At 41.9% G+C, this 22498-nt stretch overlaps 1 protein-coding gene across 17 annotated transcripts in view; it reads right to left on the reverse strand.

The window, feature by feature from the left end:
* The window catches only part of nrxn3b (neurexin 3b), a 269160-nt gene that overhangs the window by 50895 nt on the left and 195767 nt on the right, over positions 1-22498 (reverse strand). For all 17 annotated transcript variants that reach the window (XR_011239244.1, XR_011239243.1, XM_069514505.1 and 14 more), the window contains one exon: positions 16890-17071. Coding sequence is in view for 15 of the 17 variants with exons in the window: in XM_069514505.1 (XP_069370606.1) it covers positions 16890-17071 (182 nt within the window). In the remaining 2 variants the exon portion in view is untranslated. The remainder of the gene's footprint in view (positions 1-16889; positions 17072-22498) is intronic.

Consider the following 22498-nt stretch of genomic DNA (forward strand, 5'->3'; position numbering starts at 1 on the left):
GCAGACAGTAAATATGCAGGTGATACAAATTCATCTAGGTGAGGAAAGCTGCACAGAGACTGGATAGACCTCGTTGTTTTCTTGTGCGTGGCAGCCAAAAACACGTCTCTGAATGCTGAGCAAAGCTCCAACCACAGTTCATTGAGTGAGGGGAAAAAAGGAGACAGACAAAGACGTGGAGGAAGAGAGAGAGACAGCTTCTCATCCATCTGTTTATATAAACATACTTTTCTGGGCAAGCACTTCCAGGCCCTACCAGACGGATGAATGTAAACACACAAATGTGCACATGCACACGCACAAGTAGACACAGGTTGTTGTTCTTTTTTTAAAATTCTGTCACAGTCCTAGTTTGTCCAATGTTGTATATGCACGCAGCATTAAAATTAGGAGGTCTAACTCCCACTTGCTCTGGAACAGGTGTTAAAATGCAAATGCTAATGGCTGGCGTCTACAAGAGACAGTGCTCTGACGCCTCTGCAGCTATGTCAGGTGTAGATTGCGGAGGGCGAGGCAAAGGGAAAGAGGGGGAGGGTGGCTTGTTCCCCCAGTCACAGGAGATGATGAGGCAGAAAAAAGGGCCTCCTCTGTTCTCCGTGACGGAGGCCAATAGTTGCCAATTTTGGTGCCAAAACTAGCATGACTGGCCCGAAACAAGTTGGCAGAAGAGAGGTGGGTGGTCTGTTGCCAAGGGTTACCTGCCTGGGATCAAGAGTCTCCTCTCCACCTTGCCAGCCGAGGTGTCAGGGATGAAGACAGAGGGGGAAGGAATAAGGGGAGAGAGACAAAAGATGCAGGAAGAATGGGAAAAAAACATGAAAAGAGAGCGAGAGAGGCTGTAAGGGGAGGAGGGGAGAGCTGCAGAAAAATAATTAACTGAGAATAGAGTGCATTAGGTGTCTCGCTCCCGACCGCTCTCCTTTTACCTTCTCTACGTTCCATGTCTCCTACTCTGATCGTCCACTGAAGAGGGGATTCATTTAGTCTCAAATCCACCAAGTCTCTATGATAATATCAATTCGAGGGTCACTCCCTCACACTAAGCAGCAAAGACTCTGCTTGCTGCTGTTTGAATTTGCACCATTTGCAGGGTAATTGCTTGAACTTGCTGGGGAGATTATGATTTGGTGAGAGGATAGCGTGGCTCCAGTTGCTATAAACACTGCTGCAATGGATTATTATTAGGGGAGCTTGAGGAATGTGCACAAAACAGTTCCTGCACTTTGGAAACCAAACAGATCATGTTGGCGTCACAACAATGAGTCACCTTCTAGCAAAGAATGGAAAGAAACTAAGTACGTTTACTCAAGTACTGTGCTTGAGTGGAATTTTGAGGTGTTCTTTTCTTTAGTGTATCCATTTTATGATACCGTAATAAGTACTGCTACTTATAAGATGATGAATTAGTCTTGACAATCTCATGTCCTACATAATTACATCTCTATAGGGACCTTTGTTACAGAGCCAGTACATTTTCATCATCATACTTACATACTATTTAATTTTTAATGCAGGACTTTTACTTGAAACAGTTTTTAAGGGGAAATATTTAACTAATGTACTAGTGCTTAACATTTCATTTTCAGTGGGATTCATATATATCTACCTAGAGGCCTCTTGTCGTGAACTGCAGCGTAACCTCAGACCAGTGGTGGAGGAAGTACCCAAATATTTGACATAAATCAAAAGTACAAATAAATGTAAAAGTACCTCATTAACATTACTAAATAGATAAAATGTAGTACAGTAGAAAGCACAGATATTTGCTGATATATGTAGTGGAGTAAAAGTGAGGAGTACCTGAAAATAAATCAACTTAAGCACAGTAAATAAGCACATGTACTTGCTACATCCGGATCTCATCTAATGTATGAATGAATACCTGAATGAACGTAATGCGGCAGCAGAGTGAAGACTCTCCCGCAGTGACGGCTCAGGAGCCACACTGGGCAGCATATGCCATCTCTGTGTGCATGGCTGTCATGTCAGCTTGATACTGGTCAACAGTCCAAGTCTCACTTTGCATTCATTCATTTCCAATTCATGGCCACATCCGGTGCATTAGAGCTGTGTTAAACCAACCAGAACCAAACCAAAGTCCACAGAATGCATAATGAGACGATTGATTAAAGATGTTTCTGAAGCCTTTGTTTGACCACTTGTCAGACTTTATCCTAGTTTATGGAGGGATATTGCATTGAAGGTGTCAGTGTGCGATAAATACAGTGATATATAAATGAGATAAGACTATTGTTTTGAGCCAAATCTAAAAATTGGGTTGATAAATCAAGCCATCACTCCCCTTGCTGCAAGGCATCGTGGGGTATCTTGGCACCAGCATCTGTCAGACCGTGTCAAAACCATTTAAAGTGGCCTTCATATAGTTTTGTGACTGAGAGGGGATGTGGAGAGAGGGAACAGGGAAGAAAGACAGACAAACAATAAACAAACAAAAGTAAAAAACATTCAGGAATAGAAAATGTGGAAACAAAAAAAGGAGAGCACTGAAATGGAGACATGAATAGCCAGTACCTAAAATGGTTGAATAAACAGGAGGAAATCTAGGCCGGTTTGTCTCTCCCACTTCACGGAACATTGAGGCAAGTGCCCTACTTCTTTAATGCTTTGGACACTTTCAGGGCAAGCTGTCGTCAAACTGAGGTATGAGTCTTCTCTGAAAAAGATCATGCAGTAGTATTAAGTAATAGTACATTTGCTTTCACGTCTCCTTACATTCTCCCCGCCTTTTTGTCCTTCCTTGTCAATTATTCTTCATAATTATTTTCTTTCCTTGCTATTTTGAAAAAAGGCATTATTTTTTCATGAAATTAATTGGCCCAAAAGTAATAAGGCACCCGTCATTTTAAAGGCAATTTTCTTTCCCATAATATGAAACTGTGGAAAGATAAGTGTGTATCAAAGGCGCAGTAGATAGCACTCATTGCTGCTCTCCTCTTTCACAATTAATGGCGCTGCCCGCAGAGAGGAGGCATAAAATCTAGGTGATTGGAATGCACGAAGATGCCAATGTAATTCTGAAAAATGCCATTAACGTTAATCAGGGGCTCCAAATGATTGATTATAGCGATGCCTTTTTGCATGTTGGGAGCCGCGCATGCATGCTGATGCGTGTCGCCTGTTGTACGCATGTCAGCCTGCGTGATCAAAGAAGCTGATGCGGTTATCTAAACGGAGATTATGGGATTCTAAACGCGTGGGTGTGAAAATTGTGATGGTTACTGATAAATGCAACAGCAGTGTGTGACTGTGTGCAAACATGATTGATGTGATACCAAATCCTGTGAGTGCTTGCGTGCATTTTCCCACGTACTAAAAGAATGAATGTGTCAGAGGGAGACATATAGACATAGATAGGTATGTTGGCACACATATATCTTTATCTTTTTCTGCTCAGAGATAACTGCATAGAGTTTCAAAGAGGGCAGGGAATGTTGAGCCAGAGGAAGTGACAAATATATTGTCTATCTTGGTGAGATGGTGGGAGGTTGTTTTTAAATGTCACAGCGACTCTCAAGGTCTGTCCCAGGTCGGCTCATGTCTCAGCTGCCAAACAGGACTGCACAAGACTCGCTGCTGCACCACACAGACAGAAAAGTACACGCACGCAGGCCACATGACACCTAGACTGCTCAGAAGTATTCACAACTTCCTAGGCTGAAAGAGGCACGCACAGTCTCATGTAAATTCTGAACCGTGTGAGAGAAGGTAAAGTCAAACAAAAGGACCAGTATGGCGTTTGTTTAGTCAAAAAATGTGTGCATGTAAAGACCACACCCAAGCATATATGATATGAGAGCATAGAGCATAGAAGTGCATAGTCACAAACATTTTCTGCAAATGTTCCGTGAGCACGTGTCTGAGGCGAGAACTAACTCTCCCTTCCCAGGGCCCTTACAATTTCTCAAGATCGCCCGACTCTATCACCTATCTCTTATCATGTGCACATTTTGAGGCTAAATAAATTGCCCCATATTGAAGTCTTCTTTTAAAATACAAACTCAACTTTTCCTCTGTGGCCGTCCCTTGAGCACTCTTCACAATTTGACCAATGTTTACTTTTTTTCTTACAGACTAAGCTGCAGAAAGAAAGAGAACAAGCGGTGCAGCCTGACAAAAACACATATAAATGCAGAGTCTTTCAAAGGCAATTTTCCCTTCGCTAATGTTGAGTGAGCATGCCATACTCCAAGGGAATTAGCGGAGATAGAAAGCTTGTTCGTGCATGGGCTCCGTTGTACATAATCTGTATCTCAAAAAACAAACTGAATCATATGGCTGGTCTCACCTTCTCTTTAAAGCTAAACACTCAAACAAATTGAAATAAGGAGAGACAAAGAGAAAGAGACAAAAAACAATAACACCTCCTGCTGCTTTCTTCCCAATCTGTCTTTGCCACAGTGGAGCAAACATTACTCACTCTCTTTTTTCACCTCCCTTGCCCCACTAGCAAAACCGCCCACCCGCCAAATCTCCTTCTTCCCCTTCTTCTTCTCCTTCTTCTTCAGCTCTATGAAAACTAGGTGCTGCCTCCCTCCCTGTGCCAGATGCTGTGCAGACGCTGGGCTGAATCGGGCTCAGTGGGTGTCTGTCACTTTGGGCTTGCTGTCGGGCGAGTTTATCTGTCATAGAAGGCGTCCTTACACCGTCGTCCCTGAAGGGAGATTAGACACACTGCACTGACTCTCTCTACCACTATCTGCTTTCCCTCTCTCTCCATATCTCTAGCCCTTGTCTGTTGCTCTCTCTCCCCATCAACATTCCCCCTCTCTAGCTGTCACTGTCTCTGTCCTCTATCTCCTTCTCTCTACCTCCTCCCGCCCCTCTCCCTCCTGCTATTTGTCAGCTTGTGCTCCACTGAGCCAGGACCGGAACAGGTTACAGTAGTCGAGAGGGAAGGTCCACCAGAATCAGCCATGCGAGGCACAGATGGGCCTCCTTGTCCATTCAGCAAGACTGTTGCCACAGGTTATAGCATAAAAATGCGTATGATGTTTTTCAATCCCTCCTTTCTGATGGAGCTGACAGCTAAGCTAGTGTAATAATGTCAGATAAAGCTTTGTATCATGTCAAAAATACATGGCTCCCGCTGTCAACATGCATCATTTTTCTCCTTCTTCACTTGCCAGTGAGCTGCGTGACAAATATCTACAAGACATTTGGAAACTTTCACCATTCAGAAATGTAAAACTTGACAACAAAAACTTATACTGCAGGGAGAGAAAATAATTGCACAAATGGTAGAAGCCCAAAGAATCCATACAGTAGCTATAGAGTCTGGGGGCACAAGAAGCTCAAATTAAATGAAGCCAAAACAAGGTTTAATCTCCTCCCTGCCAGCATTGCAGTAGACATTTTTCATAGTGAATTTTATAATTAGAGTGTTATCCAACTTGTGCCAACCCCCGAGTGGCAGCATTGGCACACAAGAGGAGAGGCCCCCTGGAGGCTTTACCGAGCAAAAGGCATATGTAATGAGTCACAAGGTCCCTCTTCGCTCCAAATGACATTAATTGCTGTCCAGGCAGAGGTCTGCTGGAAAACAGCCAATGCGTGTGCAGGTTGGGGCAAATCAGCACCAGGAACACTGAGAAACAGCCAAATCTAGCTTCTTCTAAAACTTATGCACAATTGCATCATGTGACGCCATATGTGAAGAACATACTTCTTATATCAGAGAGAGAGAGAGAACACATGGTGAATACTGTATTTTTAAGTGAATCTGCCAAGTGAATGAAAACAATCAAAGAAGTCAGGGCAAGCTTTTCTCTCCTTTCTCGTCTTTGGCCAAGCTGGCATGTTCCAGCAAGATGTGAATGAATTAAAGATAATGTGGGAAGAATGAATTAACTATGTGCTCTGCAGACTTCAAACAGGCTTAATCAAAGGGGTCTTGTGAAATACATGGAGCATGGTGGGGTTTCACCCATGTCCATTGTCTTGACATGCCATCTTTGTGCTGACTCATACTGTCATGGCCATAGTCTTAGATCTTCCAGAGGGAAGGACAGCGGGGGTTTATGAGACATGATCGATTCCACACACACTCACGTGTCTGAAATTTATACTGAATGTGCACATACTACATAAGACATTATACATTATCATAATTCATTAATAATCTCTGGTATGTTTAATTTTTTTTAAAAGGCTGATATATTGGTGCTTTTACTTATTGTATGGCTCACAAAGCTTTACTGGTGTAGATGAGTTCAAAATGAAACTGAGTTCAAGGTAAGGTCTGACCCATAAGTAATAATGTAGTAATACGTACTCGCTACTAATCCCATTGCAATAAACTGCCTTCCCTAAAAACCTGGATGACTGTAAAACTAGCAGAGATGCAATAAAACCAGGGTAGTACTCGTGTATTTGTTCATCCTCTACATTTGTTGCTGCCTGAAAATTGGAACTAAACACATGTTTAGCTGAGCTAAAATGTGTCCTGTCCAAACACTGGGTCCATTCACTCTATATGTCATTCTCTAAATACGCCTTGCCAACACACTCCTATGAATAATAATTATTTTCTAATTAAAATAAAGTATTACCTCTCTTTCATCAGTGTCGAATTAATTTAATTTCTTTTGCTTATATTTTACTGTGACATAATTCAAACGCAGGTACACTGGAGTTAAATAGCAGAACATTTTTAACGAACACATCATAAGAAAATAATTAGCAGAATGCAGAGAGAATCACGTATTGATTAAATGTGATAATTCAAAGCAGTGGGAAGGTTTTTTCCTTCATTTCCTTATGATTTAACCCCTGATCCTTAACCTTAAATAGAAACTATAAACCAGACAGAAGAACCTCGAACCAAATGACACATGCATACACATAGTATGTCAGAACGAAAAGGTCGTAACCTTATTGGTCGACTCGGGCGCCCAATCAGACTGGAACCTATTGGGGTCTGTGGCCTCTTTGGAGCCACCGTTGACCTGACAGGAAATGTGGTGCATCTGTGTGTGCGTGTGTTCCTGCTGGGCCATAAAAGAAGTGCTTTGCAGAACTGGAGCTCACACTAAAAATAGCTAATATGTTGTTTTTTTTTCCTTCTTCTCCACAATAGAGAGAGAGGAAATGGCTGAGGGCAGTGGAGGAGCAGAACAAGATATGTGGAGATGGAAGACCTGGCTGTCACGTCCTTGGCCATCTGCCCCGCTGCCTGCCCAGAACGTTTGAGGATCAATAAAAACTCAGAGATACTCTATAACCTTCAGTGATTCAGTGCTTATAATAATTCTATAAAAGAGCCATCCAGTAGGAAATATCTCTTATCCTTATAGATTGGTTTTGTGATGATCCCAGCTTCATAAAAAAGTGATATAGTCTTTTTTTGTCTCCTTGTCAATAGAGCTTTGTCAGGGTGAAAGTCAATAATGGGAGGATTAAATAAGTACAAACTGCACTCGGTAAAATGCACAGGTACTCATTTTCACATTTTCACTCCATCTGTGCTGGAGCCTCGCACTCAAATTTGATCCCCTTTTATCAGTGAGAGAGAGAGAGAGAGAGAGAGAAAAGAAACAACTTATTGCTGCTCTTTTTATTTATTTATTTATTTTTAACCAGCAGGCACTTAATCCGCCATGAATGCATTTGCAGTGTGCACATGTGCCTGTGCGTGTGTGTCTGTGAGCGAGCCGATCTGCCACACTGTCGAAGATACTGAAAGCAGAAGATTTTTTTCCTTGCCTCCTTTCCGCTAGATTTATTTTCTAATGTTGACGTTTATCACTTCAGCGGGCCAGCAATTCATCACCCCCCCCCCCCCCCCCCCCCCTGTCGATAATCCGAAAGGGAGTTAATTTGCTAAAATGTGAATTTCTTTCTTTTATTAGGTTTCACCCCCTGCTCCCTCTCTCTCCTCCTCTACACCTTGCTATCTTTCTCTCTGTCTCTCTCACCTGAGCCGCCCGAGGAGCAGAGAGTGGCTGTAGTGGGGTAACGTCGAGCCTTGCGGGAGGATTTAGGAGTGTCTTTGGAGCTGAGATGGCACCTAGCCCTCTGTGTGAGATACACCTCAATCGATTCCAAATCCCTCTGATCTTTCATTAAATGCTCGTCACAAGCTGTCCTGCTCATCACTCAAGCACACATAGCATAGGGCCGTCTGCAGCCAGGTAAAGAGAAGGAAAATATAAAACGGTGCGGCTGCTAACTGAAGTGAGGCGCTTTGATCTCACAGAGCATCTATCTCCATCCAAGAGAGTGCAGTTGAATTAAGGCAGGTGTATGTGGGCCAGTGTTGGCCAGATACTAAAGTGGATATTGTGAACATGTTAGAAAGCAGTCCAACATTTACTCATTTTGCTCTGTTTTTGGTCTCTACCAATTCCTGAGGGAAACACCTGATGTTTTAGCAGCTGGTCAACAAGTTGTTAGCTGTGCTGTCTGGTCCTGCGCAGGTAGTATCACTCAAAAACAATGACCTAAAGATAACACTCTGCATTGGTCAGAAAGAGTGGAAATATTTCTTATTTGAAACTCCAGCACAGAATTGGCCACATTTGGTCAACACCTCTGTGAGTATAACCTCAATGTCAACCTCAACCTGTAGCTTTGGCTTTAGGGTTAGAGTCAATTTTCGCACTGCAGCTGAATTCAGACCAACTGACTGACCAGCCATCGACCAATCTAATCCTTAGTTTGAGAACAATAGCACTGTGGCACTGTAGCAGAAGGAAGGGGGATAGAAATGAAAGAAGGGGGATATAAGAGGGAGAAAGAGGGTGGCGATTGAGGTGAGGGGTGGTGGTGTGTGCTGTTGATGTCAAAGTGAGACAGAAAGGCAACACATAATTTGGAATTCACAGCCAATGTGCTTGTGTGCTGAGACCTATCTGAGCCAAGTTTGTCTCTGATCCTGCTCTGAATTCTAAAATACACACATCTCTCCATCTCCCTCCTCAACTCCTTTCCTCCCACCTCCTCTACCTAGTCTTTTCCATTCAGCCTGTTGTATTTATTCTACTTTTGGATGTGCACGATGCTCTATACCCTGTCTCTTTCATCTTCTCCCTCTGTCTCTTCATCACTCTGAAAATGGGATCCATGTCCTATCACGAAGCTGTGAAAACATGAGCATCCCCTACGGGAGTGGCTGTCAGGGAGCAAAGTGAGAGAGGGAGGCAAACTGTTTGTTGTTTCTCATTGAATTTTTCATCTTAATCCATGAAATATACATGGCTGAGGCCAGGGCTAAGGCCATCAACCACATGGGTACATTGTAATAATGTAGCTCTGTTTGTCCAGCTTGAGCGGTTATTACTTTGCTGTTGCTCCTGCAATATGGGTGGGAGAATGTAAGAGGTGTGTGTGCGTGTGTGTGTGCTACAAACCACCCCCACCTCCCCCCTGGCGAGCGTTTGGTTGACATGACTGACTGACAGGCAGATTGTCCCAGAAGTATCATGTATATTGAAGAATCAGTGCCAATGTACAGTGGTGAGAATATGATGAAGTAGCCTGGGTGTGTGTGTGTGTGTGTGTGTATGTACAGGGTCATAGTGAGAGAATAAGTCAGAGCGAGTGTGTGGGTGTGAGGGTGTGTGAGAGCCACAGAGGGATGAATAAAGAGTGCTTGTGTTACATATGTTTGTGTGTATCCATGCATGTGCTGTGTTGAGAAAATACAAGGTGCAAAAAGGCTTTTGGTGTAATGTGCATTTAATGGTGTCTTCGCATCTTTTCCTGTGTTTTCAGTCAAACTGAAGGGGCATGCTGCAGTTTTGAATTATTAATAACAACAGGCACCAAACCTCTGCCTTGCTTATTCTGCGTCATCTCACGAATGCCAGTGACATTACTAAACCAGGGAGCAAATAAGTTTAAATCAACACTCCGATAACTTGTATTTGTTTCTGGAGCATTTCATACCCTTTGGGGTTTTATATATTTTTGAGAGCAAATATTTTACTGAGTTTATGATTAATAAGTGTAAAGATTATATTAAACAAAAAATTTACAGCACTGTCAAAATGAGTGAAAGGGTTGTAATTGATACATATAAAAAGATAAACTCATCTCCCGTTACAATTCATTAACATTCAACTGCACTCTCACTGGAGAAGCTCCACGTTTGCAAAATTAGAGAAGAGAAAGACAAGTTCTCATTTTAAAAAACAAGTAAAACTTAATTGCACGCTCCCAGGGGATCTTTAACTCCAATGTTCACTGCATGTCAGTTTGTGGTAAGTAATTAATTGCAAATTTCTTTTGCAATTTTGCTCCACTAAAGTAGAATATTAACGAAGACGGGCTCTGCATTATTAGCTTATCTTGCTGCCCTGTCTGCTTGAGGCCCACAGTCGGAATTTAGTTTTCTGATATTTCAGTTAATTCTGTGTAATAGATGGATGGAACTGAAAATGTTCACCCAACTACAGATAATCCTTTATTGGTCCCCACTGGGAAAATTCAGGAAAGTTAAGTAGATTTAGTAAATACATAAAACAGATCTGAATGACCAAGTCACTCTGTCAGTGTCATTAATAAATTCAGCCATCAGTTACAGTAATCCACTGATTCAAACCAGTGCTTTAGAGGTCTTAGTTTCATAGAAATTCCTGGGCACTTGTGCTCTCGCTAAACAGTCAAATTTTACATCCAACTTGCTGCAGTTCACATCCATATGTTCCGAATAATATATGTAGTGTGGACGTCAATAAAATACTACGTGTATTTTTTCAAAAAAGCATATCAATTCTTGAGTTATGGCCTAAATCATGGTGAGGACATTGTGACCTTGACTTCTGAACATCAAAATCAAATCAATTTTTCCTCAAAAACATTTCCTCTAGGCATTCTGGAGATTTCACATTCATGAGAGATGCATGGATAACCTGAAAACATAACGCCACCGGCTACAAATGAAACTAACATGAAGGCATGAAAACTCTTACAGAGACTCTTCTCCAAAGAAGAACAAAAGTATCAGTTATTTTAGGACATATGCCAAAATCCCATGTGCTTATATTCAGGTGCAAGAGCACTGAGGTGGTCGCTCACTGTATTTTTTACACCTGCGCTTCTCCCACTGCGATGCGTCAAACATCTACCATTAAAAAGACCTGTCGCAATTAGCTTTGCATATCTTACATTCAGGAAACAAATCCTGCTATTGGCTGATACCCTGAGAAAAGCTAATGAAGTCTGTACTGAGAGAGAAAAAGCTAGATTAATTATTATTAAAGCACTGTTTGGTTTTCTGCACGTGAATGAAGCTGCCAAGTATTGTCTACTGTGTGAACTGTAAATAATCCAAACGTGGAGGCGACAGGGTAAATAGAAAATGCACAGTTGTTGTGGGTTGGTTATGAGTTTCAAACTGCCTATTTTTTTTTTCCCTGAGGCCCCTAACACAATAATGCAGCCATGGCTGCACCAGCATCAGCAACACTTGCCGGTTGTCCAAATTAAAATGACATCTATTAACGGCTAAGCTCATTTTTGTATCATCTGACAAACCAAACACAACATTAACATCTTAATGATCATATAGTGTTCCCCAGCTTCTAATGAACGTAGCTACTGTAGCATGTAAAGGTTTACCTTCCGCACATATGTGCACTCACCATCTGGTGCCAGTTCGGCTCAGCCTGCTGTGAAAATCACCACCGGGGGAATCTGGTTAATATATATTGACCTCATAAGAGGCAATCTGTCCTAGTGCAAATTATTTTTCTTGCAATGATAACTTTTAGTTGTTTTTAAGTTTGAATAACAGTCTGTTGTTTTACCCGGAAGATAAAGAACAATAAAGAGGCGGAGATAAAAATGGCTCTGCTGCACAGCTTCAGAGAAATACTTATTTATCAACAAAGTTACAGTAATGCTGACTGCATGTACTGCATGCAACTAGTTGTGAAAACAGCTGCAGGCATATTTTCCCAGCTTTTTATTTCCGTGGGGGGAATCAAATGTGGGAGGTAAGGAAATACAAAGTCAAATAAGACGCTGTAATGTTATCAGAGGCCATGAGCCACAACCGCGATAATATCTATCTTTCCCTGCCGATGTAGGGTAACTTGATAGAGGCAATACTTTGCCGGCCATATATGCGCTCATGCACACAGGTACACATCAAGCATCTTATATTAGGTCTGTCAGGAGGAGAGGGAGTGAGAACAGGCGGGTAAATGGGGGAACAGATACTGGTGGAGAGAGGAAGGATGGAGAGAGGCAGAAGAGTGAAGAAGTGAATGAATAATGCATCTGTACTGCATCAATACATTAAAATATACAGGCATTAGTGTATGTATGAAGGTGACGTATGTGATGGAATAAATGGATACAGCATCGTCCATGTAATGCAACATTTACCATCCACAGCCACTCATTTCATTCCAATTCCCCGTCTGCGTTAATGTTTTCAATTATCCAACAGCTGCACCTTTTCACTCTGCGAATGAGCAAGACGAGGGGGGGGAACTGAAGTGGTTGATGGAAGTTCATGTGCAGTCGCTCTGTATGAAAACATGAGTCTGATTGGCCGTCAATATATGTTTTGGCGAGAGAGCTAGGATTTGAGATATCTCCGGGGATCGGAGATGAGAGTGTAAAAACGTGTTTTGTACATGTGCCGGGTGAGATAACACAAGACATAAGACATCTGGAGCATCTGTCCATCCAGCCGGAAGACGCTTTATGAAGACTGTTAACATTACAACCAAGAAGTGTGCTTTTATTTCCATATAAAACACGAGTGTGAACCATAAAAAATGTGAGTGCTAATGTGGTTTAGGAGTGAAATGTAATGCCTTTAAACAGCTTTCGACATAACTTTAAATTAAAATCAAACAATTCCAGTTACACTTGAAATGTTAAAAGCAACAAAGCAGCTTTATAGTTCAAACAACAGCAGCCCGGGTTTTTAAAGCTTTGATTCTTTTTTATTTAAGTCATATTTATCTCCTTTCTGAAAATTGGAGTTTTCATTTTTATGACGTTGTGTGGAAAGCAGCACATTTTCAAGTTACCTGTTGTAGAGAATGTGTTGCAATACTTGCAGTCTTTTTCATGTCAGGTTTCTCACTGTGATTTTTCTATCCTAAATGGAAGACAAGAAAAGAGCTGCCAGACACGAAACTCGACGAAACATTCGCGAATTTCTGCTTCACCTGACTCCAAGCGAGTTTGCCCGGACCCACAGGAGCCGTGAACTGAGCTCCCCTTCATTTACTCTCACTCTGTATTGTCGTGTTCAAACAATGTAGAGGAGAAAAGCTGAGGTCTGGTGGCTGAGGCATGCTGATGTGATTTGATCAAACAGAGCTCAGGACATCTTCCTTTCTTAGTCTCCAGTCTGACTTTCACCTCTTAGATAGTGGACTGTAGCACTGACTTGACTTTTCCCAGAGTCCTTGTGCTTTATCGTTGCAGATCCAGGAGTGTAGCTGCAGCTACATCTTGGATCGTGGCGATCAGTGAATGATGTGTGATGGATGAGATGTGTGATATGTCAGAGGCGGTTTGGGTTTCAATATCTTGGACACTTTGGCATGCTGAATGGGGGAAATCAGGGTCGAACAGCCAGCCTTCTTGTAACAGGGCATAAGTATTACTAACCATACCTCTATCATTACGATTATCCATGCTGCTCTGCCTTTCTTATTCTCTGTACATTTTCTTTTGTATAAATACTTTAAACATTAATAAACCTCTCCATTTAGCTGACTGTCTTTTCCCTTAAATGTTTTAAATATGTTTTATTTTTTTTTGTATGTGGTCTGTTTTACCCAACATCTACTGCACTACTGTCAACATCTACTGCACTACTGTCACAACTGTGATTTGTGAATACAGGCTATATAAATAAAATAAGATTGATTGAGTTTACACATTGGCTTATGCTGTGTATATACAGTATAGCTGTATCCACACTTTCTGTCTTGTTAACCTTCAGATTCTCTCAGCTACCAGTGACTTAAATTAATGATATCCCAGGCACAAGGTTGTATCTTCAAAGAAGTACACAATGCTGCTTCTTTTTTAATATCCAGACAACATTTTGACAGTTTTGAAACTTCAGCTTTTAACAAAAATTTACCACCAGCAGCTTATTTATCACCGTGATAAGATGTTGAAACAGTTGCTTTGTGTGTTTATCATTATTTGTCCTGTCCTTGTCTTTTTGTGGCAACTGATCTTGTTATTGTAATTGAGCAAAAAAAATCTACTTGAATGATGTAGTGAAGATAAAATTCGAAAGTATTTCTCTCTCCCCATGCCTGAGTGTGCGTGTGTGTGTGTGTGTGTGTGTGTGTGTGTGTGTCTGTGTGCATGTTAAATCTTTGGTAATCTTCACCTGCATTCAAATACAGTCCCTGGCGAGATACTGTGTGAGTCACGACCGGCACATCTAGCCCACGGCTTTTTTCTGTCATGGATTTGAGCTTACACACACATAAACACACACAAACACACACAAACACACTACTAATCCCTGCGGTACTGCCACGACCCCTTCCCTGTTTGACTCATCTTGCACTAAAACGTCACTTGTAATAGAAACGTCTTTGATATTTGTTAAAATGTCTTTGATATTTGTTTTCCATGCAGCTTTAGCTCCGTATCTTAGCATTGCAATTTTTTGCACCCATGCACCGGGAAGCTCATTGTCTGATTTTCAATCCGCATTCAGAAACCTAATGAACTCCTAAATGAAATGACAGCAACAGTGAAATGTCACACTTACCTCCGCAAATTACCTCAAATTGCCCCTCAGTTTTCAAACCAAGCATGCAGTTGTTCTTAGCAGTTAAAATGTAAACACCACAATCAGCATTTTAATTCATGATTGCCAAACAAGCCATAAGCTAGTCACACAGAGGAAGGAGAGCAGATAATGAAAAATGCAAAAGAGAGACTGAGGAGGGAGTTCAGCGATTAGGTCTGGGCTCTTTCTGTTTTTGTCTGTGTTCTTTACGCAACAAATAACTACTTGATTCTCAAGTAGTGACCTAATAATTCCAACGGCCAAGATAATGGCCCATTGCCCGATAAAACCTTTTGGTTGGTTGGACGTATGCCAATAATCGACAGGCATAACTCATTTAACCTTTTCCTCCAGATTCATCACTATATGCAAAATACAGACTGAAGCCAAGACCTGACATGTGGCATTAGGAGTTATTATGTGATGACATTTCAGTGAAGTCTGGAGTATCTGCTAATTTGCACACAGAAAACTAGTAGAGGCAACAAGCTGAAAATTAGATGAAACCTTTTTTCTACTACACAACCTGCACAAGAAGTATTCCCCAAACTGTAAAGCGGGTGAGTAAGAAAGTCTAATGTGGGGGAAAATGATGATATTTTATCCAGATAACGACAACAATATTTAAAAGTGAGGCTGAGCAGTGGTATATTTGCCTCAAGTTGGAACCAAATCCACTGCTCTCACAGCTGAATATTCACTCAAGGTCTTATTAATTATTTACTCTTTACCTGTGGCAAAAAGTCTGGCTTTTTTCATTTGGTTTCTAGTCAACAACAGTGTAATTGTGGGAGAAATAAACACAAACCTTGTAGTGCCATGACTTTTGCAGCATTTTATAGTTTAGGCCCTTGGCTGTCACTACACTATTAGAAATATTTACAGTGCAATGTTACCCATGCAGCATAAAATGAAGATTTAAAAAATACATACAAAAAAAAATCTCCAGTTGCTTTTTTCTATTAATAAATTCATTAGTGCCATGAGGCTGGAGGAATGAAGATGTTCGCCGCCCAACGAGTCGCAGTCAAATTATAAGAGATATCCTGCTTGGCTAGCTTTGCAGTGATATGTAAAAAGCAGAATAAAAAATGGATTTCTATTCCCCTCTCCTTAAGAGGATCCCACAATTACTCAGTCAGTTAGAAACATGCAGGGAAGCTTCTCCACATGCCGTGCTCACCACCGTACATCTTCATCCTTCCTCCACTCAGTTCTCTCACCTACACACACACATACACATATACTTCACTTCATCTCTCTTTAATGTAAAGGCAGCTCAAAAACTGCTTGCTGTTGGCCCTCATCTTTGCAGAGCAGATGGCTGAATTTCTGCACCACATGGCCCGCGCTCAGGAGATGAGGGGAGCTCTTTAAGAAGAAAAAGACTTTCAATCTGCTTTAGCAACTGTGGCTCCTCCTCCTCATCATCGCAGCTTTTTTTCGCATGGCGTCAGCAGCAACCAACCCGCACCACCACCCTCACTAACACCTCTACGTGCCTCCACCGCAGCGAATATAACGCCCTACATTCATCTGGTTGCTGCTGATGATAACGTTAATACTTAATGCTTATGTAAACAAGTCCAACACAAGGTCGCACGAGTGAAATTATTAAAGAAGCTGCTCGGATACACAGTCAACTGGTCGAGAATTCCAAATCCCGGCACCAATCCCACCTGCTTTCTCTCATGTGGGAATATGCTGCATATGTATGGAGAGCCACATTCAATTATTCATGCTGGGAGTCAGTTTGAACATGGTGGAGAAGTAGGGTTTGTCTGGAAGAGAACAGTCAGGGAGGCTAGTCTGGGGTTATCTTTTTTTTATTTTTTTATATATAGATCTGCACTATTTGTATAATTCAGTTTGAGCATGATGGGCAAGATTTTCCCAGAAGACTGCAATAAGTAAACCTTAAGGGTTGAGTCAGGTTTTTTTTTTGTTTGTGGTCATCATCTTGGCCAAGCTAGAAACATATGATTACTCATGGACAGCAGCAAACAAGCTCTGATTAATAGAATGCATAAACTATTGTAAAACAGATTGAACCAGATGTTAAGCCTCAGATTAATTGCATGAGTGACCTCATAATTGCAAGTGATATTAAACCGTTGAATATTAATTAAGAGTCACAACTTACAATGTGGAGCATGATGTAGTCGCCCAGACGCGGGGCACTGTCAATGCGCACGAGGATCCCGTCTTTGATGGTGGTGCTGAAGCCCACCGCCAGCCGGTCTGTCCGCGTGCTCGGCCGCTCATTGTTGGGCCACGTGTACGTGATCAGACCCCCTCCTTTACCGAAGATGTAGGTGGTACCAGCTGTGGAAACACAAGCATGAGAAAAAGGGAATAAATTTGATTTCTTGTAGGAAAAACATGAGCAGATACAAAGAGATAAGGTTAAATTCAATTTTGTGATATACAAAAACAGTCTAACTAGTCACCAGGGAGCAACAGTGTTGTCACAAGAAACCTTCCTGACAAAACTAAGTACAAGCTACCTTTATTAGGTGCAAGGTCTGCTGTCCCTTACAGCTACCTCTCCACTGCTCCAGTGTAATTGTGTTGAGTTCTATTTTAGGTTTTTAATGGTATTCAGCCGCTGCCACCTTTTGGGTAGAAGTCAGTGGCTCCCCTGATGCCATCTATGACTTATCCAGCTCTTAAATATAGCCCCTTCCCTGGGAATAACAGCCACTATGACCAGAACCGGATAAGTCTCCCAATCCTCATGTATTATATATGAGACCTGCAACCAAAGAACAAAGGCTGGCACAAGAAAGGAGAGAAGAGGGTGAAAAAAAAAATCGAAGAACTTTCGTCGGGGTTTAATTTGACAAATGCAGTGCAGGGGGAAAAAAGGGGCATCAGTACCGCCTGGGAAAGATTTTACCAGACTGAAAGTTTCTATTATTAATAAAGAAGCACTATGTAGATTTTTGTCAGATTAGAAGCTCTGATTGGATCAGGATTGGCCCTGGGCCACAGAATATGTTGAAGTTGTTTGTGGATTTCGTTTTTCATCATCACGTGGGGCAGAAAAATAAGAGAGAAAAGTTGTATTATTTGGTTTTAGGGTCAGATTCAATTCTAATGTCTAAATGTTCCCCAAGGTGCATCAGAATTAAAGCATAGAATCCTTGAGCTGCTTAGTCGTCTTGTCCACATTCAGGCAAAGATAATCAAGAGATCAAAAGCATTAGACCTACGGCAGATAGACTTGTGGGTGAATCAATATGGGAGACGAAACAGACTCCTGTGGCCTAAGAAGAGTGGAAGGAATTTGGCTGTTAATGAAGTCTCTGACTTCTTGCATCAATGTTTTCATTTATTTTTTTCTGCCTCCACCACCCATCCACATCCCTTTCTTGCACATTTTCCATTCACCTCCTCTCAGTCACCTGAACATCTGTTTGGCCTTGTGATAGGTGCCCAGCTGTCTCAGTGTTTCCCCTATGAAGTGGCCAACAATCTGCTCTGTGGTCCATAATACCCTGGGGACTGCAGGAACATATGGAAGAGAGGGAGGAAGATGGTGGGAGAGACTATCGACCAGTGTGTCTCTATTTGCCTTCAAGCAACACTGACGTCTGCATTTCACACTACTCAGGTGTTAGCTTTGCAAACAACCAAGGAAGGTCGTCTGTGTGGCATAAAAAATTATCTGCATCCAGAGCCTCAAAAAAAGGCTTCGCTTTTTACAACTATTAACCAAACATGGCTGGTTTATCACAGACACCTCCTCATATGTTTCTTTATTTCCTGTCTGGAAACAAAGAATAAAATATCTTTATTGCTCTCAATGACATTGCAACAACTAAAGATGTTGTTTGGATCACCTGCCTCAAATATCTTATTTCCTCCATGGCACTGCGTCTGTCTGAAAACCCTGATGCCATAGCAGCAGATAGCCTGCAGCCAGGTTGCACCGGATCTGGCCCCGGCTGTCTCATCGCCTCAACATTTCTTCTTGTCAAAAGAGTTCAGGCAGACTTGGGATCAGTTTCCCCAGCAAACGAGCAACCTTCGCCTATCTCATCTAACACACAAGCACACTTTTTTTTTCTTTCTGGAGGGGATGACGATGATGAGCCGCAAAGACACAACCACCCTGGGGAGCCAATTATCACATTGAGGAGATTTGCTTAGTATTTCAAGAAAGCAATGTTCGGAATGAAACACACAGGAAGCCACACACACACACACACACACACACACACACACACACACACACAGTGACACACATTGACAGACACACACACACACACACACACACACACACACACACACACAGATTGACAAGGCACAAATACACAATATATCATATTCAACTATATGAAAGTGTGCAAACACGTGTGCATACACAAAAACACTAAGAAGATGATGGCTTCTCACATACAATCACACAAGTGGGTGATTATCTGCACAAGTCGAGCACAGAGTAGAGAGAGAACCCGAGATGTAGCACATTTCCCTAACAACCTGCTGGGCCCAGACTGCACTGGCTATATTTGCACTCAGAGAGGAAGTCCACTGCATACCAACTCATACACTGTCTGGCATCATTTCTGATGCTCATCTGAAGATCTTATCTACATAACGCTTCCTCTTCTCCAGGTGACAAAGCTGTTTCACTCGAGTGTCCTTGTAAACAATTGAATTGCAGCCATTTCGCAAGGAGACAAATTACATGAAAGTGAGGGTAGAGCAATGGCATTTTTAAACACTCCTTGCATTATTTAGCATGCACATTCCCAATTACTTCAACTGACACCTCCTGGGACGATCAGCCAGCCCCAAAACTGTTAATGAACAATAAACTTCTCAAGGTTTTTTAACCACTATTAAAAATAAGCCACACTGAAAGTCCAATGCCAAAATGGGGAATAAAAAGTTTTCTACTTTATCAAAATTAAAGAAATCAACAGGTACTTGGTGCTGTCAGTGTGTTCCATCAATGTGTAGTCTACATTAGCACAAATAAATTTGTGCTTTAAAATATGCATCTAATTAAAAGTGCAGGAGTGCAACAAAAGAGGATGGCACTGTTTGCAAAGTAACTTGGTGCATTAATGGGACACCCTATTAAAAGGGATCTCTGTAACCACGGTGATGAGCTTGTACACCTTTTCTTTTGCCTTGATTTGCTTGGTAACAGAGCAATAAAGACTTTGATCCTGCAAAACACATTTAAGCACAAATGTAAAAAGCAGCACAATTGGTTCTTTGCTTGGAAAATGGCTGTGAACGTCCTCTTCAAAGTTTGCTCTGTTTTGTAACCATTCCCGTGTCCCTTTCTCTCTTCTCTTGTAATTACTGCAGACATTTCATCTGCTCCCATGGTCATTCTTGATGTTCGGGCGCTCACATTTTAGAAGCATTGTTGCTTACAAGGTTGAAGCCTATAACTCCAGTAAATGGGGGGAATAATCGGCTCAACGTACAAACAGCGTTTACAGCTATGAGGACCTGGTGAAAAGCCAACTGCAGGGGATATATCATCAAAGGAATCAAATCTACAAACAGATCACTGCACAAGATGTTATTTTGGTGGATCAGAGGGGACTTTCATCTCCATCTTTGAATAATGCAATCTTGCGATGGCCAGTGGGTATTGGAGAGAGGCCATTTGAAATCTAATTGTAGCATATGGGTGCTCCATTGATTTGTGAGTGAAGGGAGATTGGAAGCCCTCTGAAGAGAAGAATGACCATCACTGGTTTTCCTTTTATTATTCTTTGATAGTTCAAATTAAAAAATACAATTCTCTGAAATAAAAGGGATTGTACAGACACATTTTACCCCAGTGTTTTGATTCATTGCATCTGCAGTGGGCCTCCATTTAAAGACAAACTGTAGATGAGAGACTAGGTCAAAGCCTTGGCCTCTATTTCGCAGAGGTCCCCTGAGGCGTGGGAGAGCAGACAGAAGGTCAGGACACCTGTCTGCAGAACAGAACTATGTCCTGTCCTTCAGGCCCCCACGTGACATTACACAACTATTGAAAAGACAGGGAGGTAAAAAAGGAGGAGAAAACAGCTTTTTTACACACGGACAGAGGCGGTGGAAGGTCACTGTTTTCAATCCGCCTAACCAGCAGGGGAAAAACTGGGTGGATCGCATTTTGCCCATCAAGCCACTGTCTGTGAATTGAGATTAAAGAATGGAAAACCTTGTGCCTGTGCACACTCTCCTCCCTCTATATCCTCCGCTTACACATAACATACCATGCCAGGCAACAACGCTATCTATAAAGGAGCAAAAAAGAAGAGAGCAGCTGCCATGGCACACGTCTATCATAACTGGGTAATTGGTTGTATTCAGGCTTCACACCATGCTGTGATAAAACCCTATGTTTAGAGGCAGCTGGAAGAAGACCTACAGCAAAAGACTGGTCCTCTCTGTCCAAATGCAGAGGATGCAGGGAGGTGGTGGTCAAGATTTGTGTGTATGTTTGTATCCCAGCGACAAAGAAAAAAAAGGGACACTACCAGCTACCCACAACTGCAGCGGGGAAACTAAACTTTTATTCTCGATCACAATCATCTGCATAGACACAAATGAGACTGAACTTTTGTACATACTTCCACAAGCACACACCCTCACACTCCTTTCTCCTTGCTGTGTGTGCGCCTGTGTGTGTGTTGTTTATGTGCTTTTATGTCTTTCCCCTTGTTATCTCTTGGGCTTTCTGCAGCGCTGGCACCCCAGGGGTTGGAAAGAGAAGACAAACACAGTTTGATGTGGTCGATTTTCTGCCATTGGAGAATGAGCAAAAGAAAGAGGAGCATTAAAATAAAAACCTGAAAGTGAGATGCAAAATGTAATTGCCTCCTCAATCACGTTCAAAAGAACTCTATCATCACAGTGCTTTCCTTCGCCATGCTTCATACATGGGGGATTATTAGGCCTGCTGTCCTTCACACAACTACAATAAAGAATCATCGGCGGAGGAATCGAATTGTGAGATACTGAGCTGTGTAATCACCAGGATTTATCTCCATTTTACAACCTCTTATCATTTCATAATTCATATTTCCAACTGTTGCCTCTCCCCTCTGGGATAGAACGAGGGATGAGGCAGATGATTGAACGCTCCCTCTCTCAGCCTCTCTCTCTCCTTTTCTCTATCCTCAATCAGTTGACAGAAGCAAGTTTACAGCGACTGGCTAAAATACTCTAGATGTCTATATGTGTGTGCATGTGTGGACCTTTACTGTTTTTTTTCATTATGGCAAATAAACTCAGAATGCAGCATCTCCACACTGTCACCATACATGGTAGCCAAGTGTCCCATCTTTCATCAGCGACCCTGAACAAAATGCAGAATGGGATTTATGAAGGGCAGTGCGTGGTGAAGAATGGCTATGTAAAGAAAACGGCCAGCCTTGAATGACTTACACAGTCTCTTTCCATGCTATAATAAGTGGTAGCATTACTACAACACTGTATGGATTCGCACACCAAAAGCCCATGGTAATAGAGGTGGGAAAAAAATAGAAACAAGAAAGAAAATGGACTGACTGTATGTACTGATACGTGGGCGGCTGTTTTCAGACGGCAGATGGGCAGACACAGACTGCAAAATACATACATTATTGTGTTTGTTTATGGTTTCTCACCAAGATTTGTGCAAGACTGCTATTTAAAATAGTCATGTTTTCAGCCTAATTAAACATTGTATGTGTCAGGTATTCTTACGCAAGGGAACATTCACGTGAATGAAAGTGAAAGGGATGTTAGAAG

This window comes from Paralichthys olivaceus, chromosome 19 (assembly GCF_024713975.1).
Source record: "Paralichthys olivaceus isolate ysfri-2021 chromosome 19, ASM2471397v2, whole genome shotgun sequence".
NCBI lineage: Eukaryota > Metazoa > Chordata > Actinopteri > Pleuronectiformes > Paralichthyidae > Paralichthys > Paralichthys olivaceus.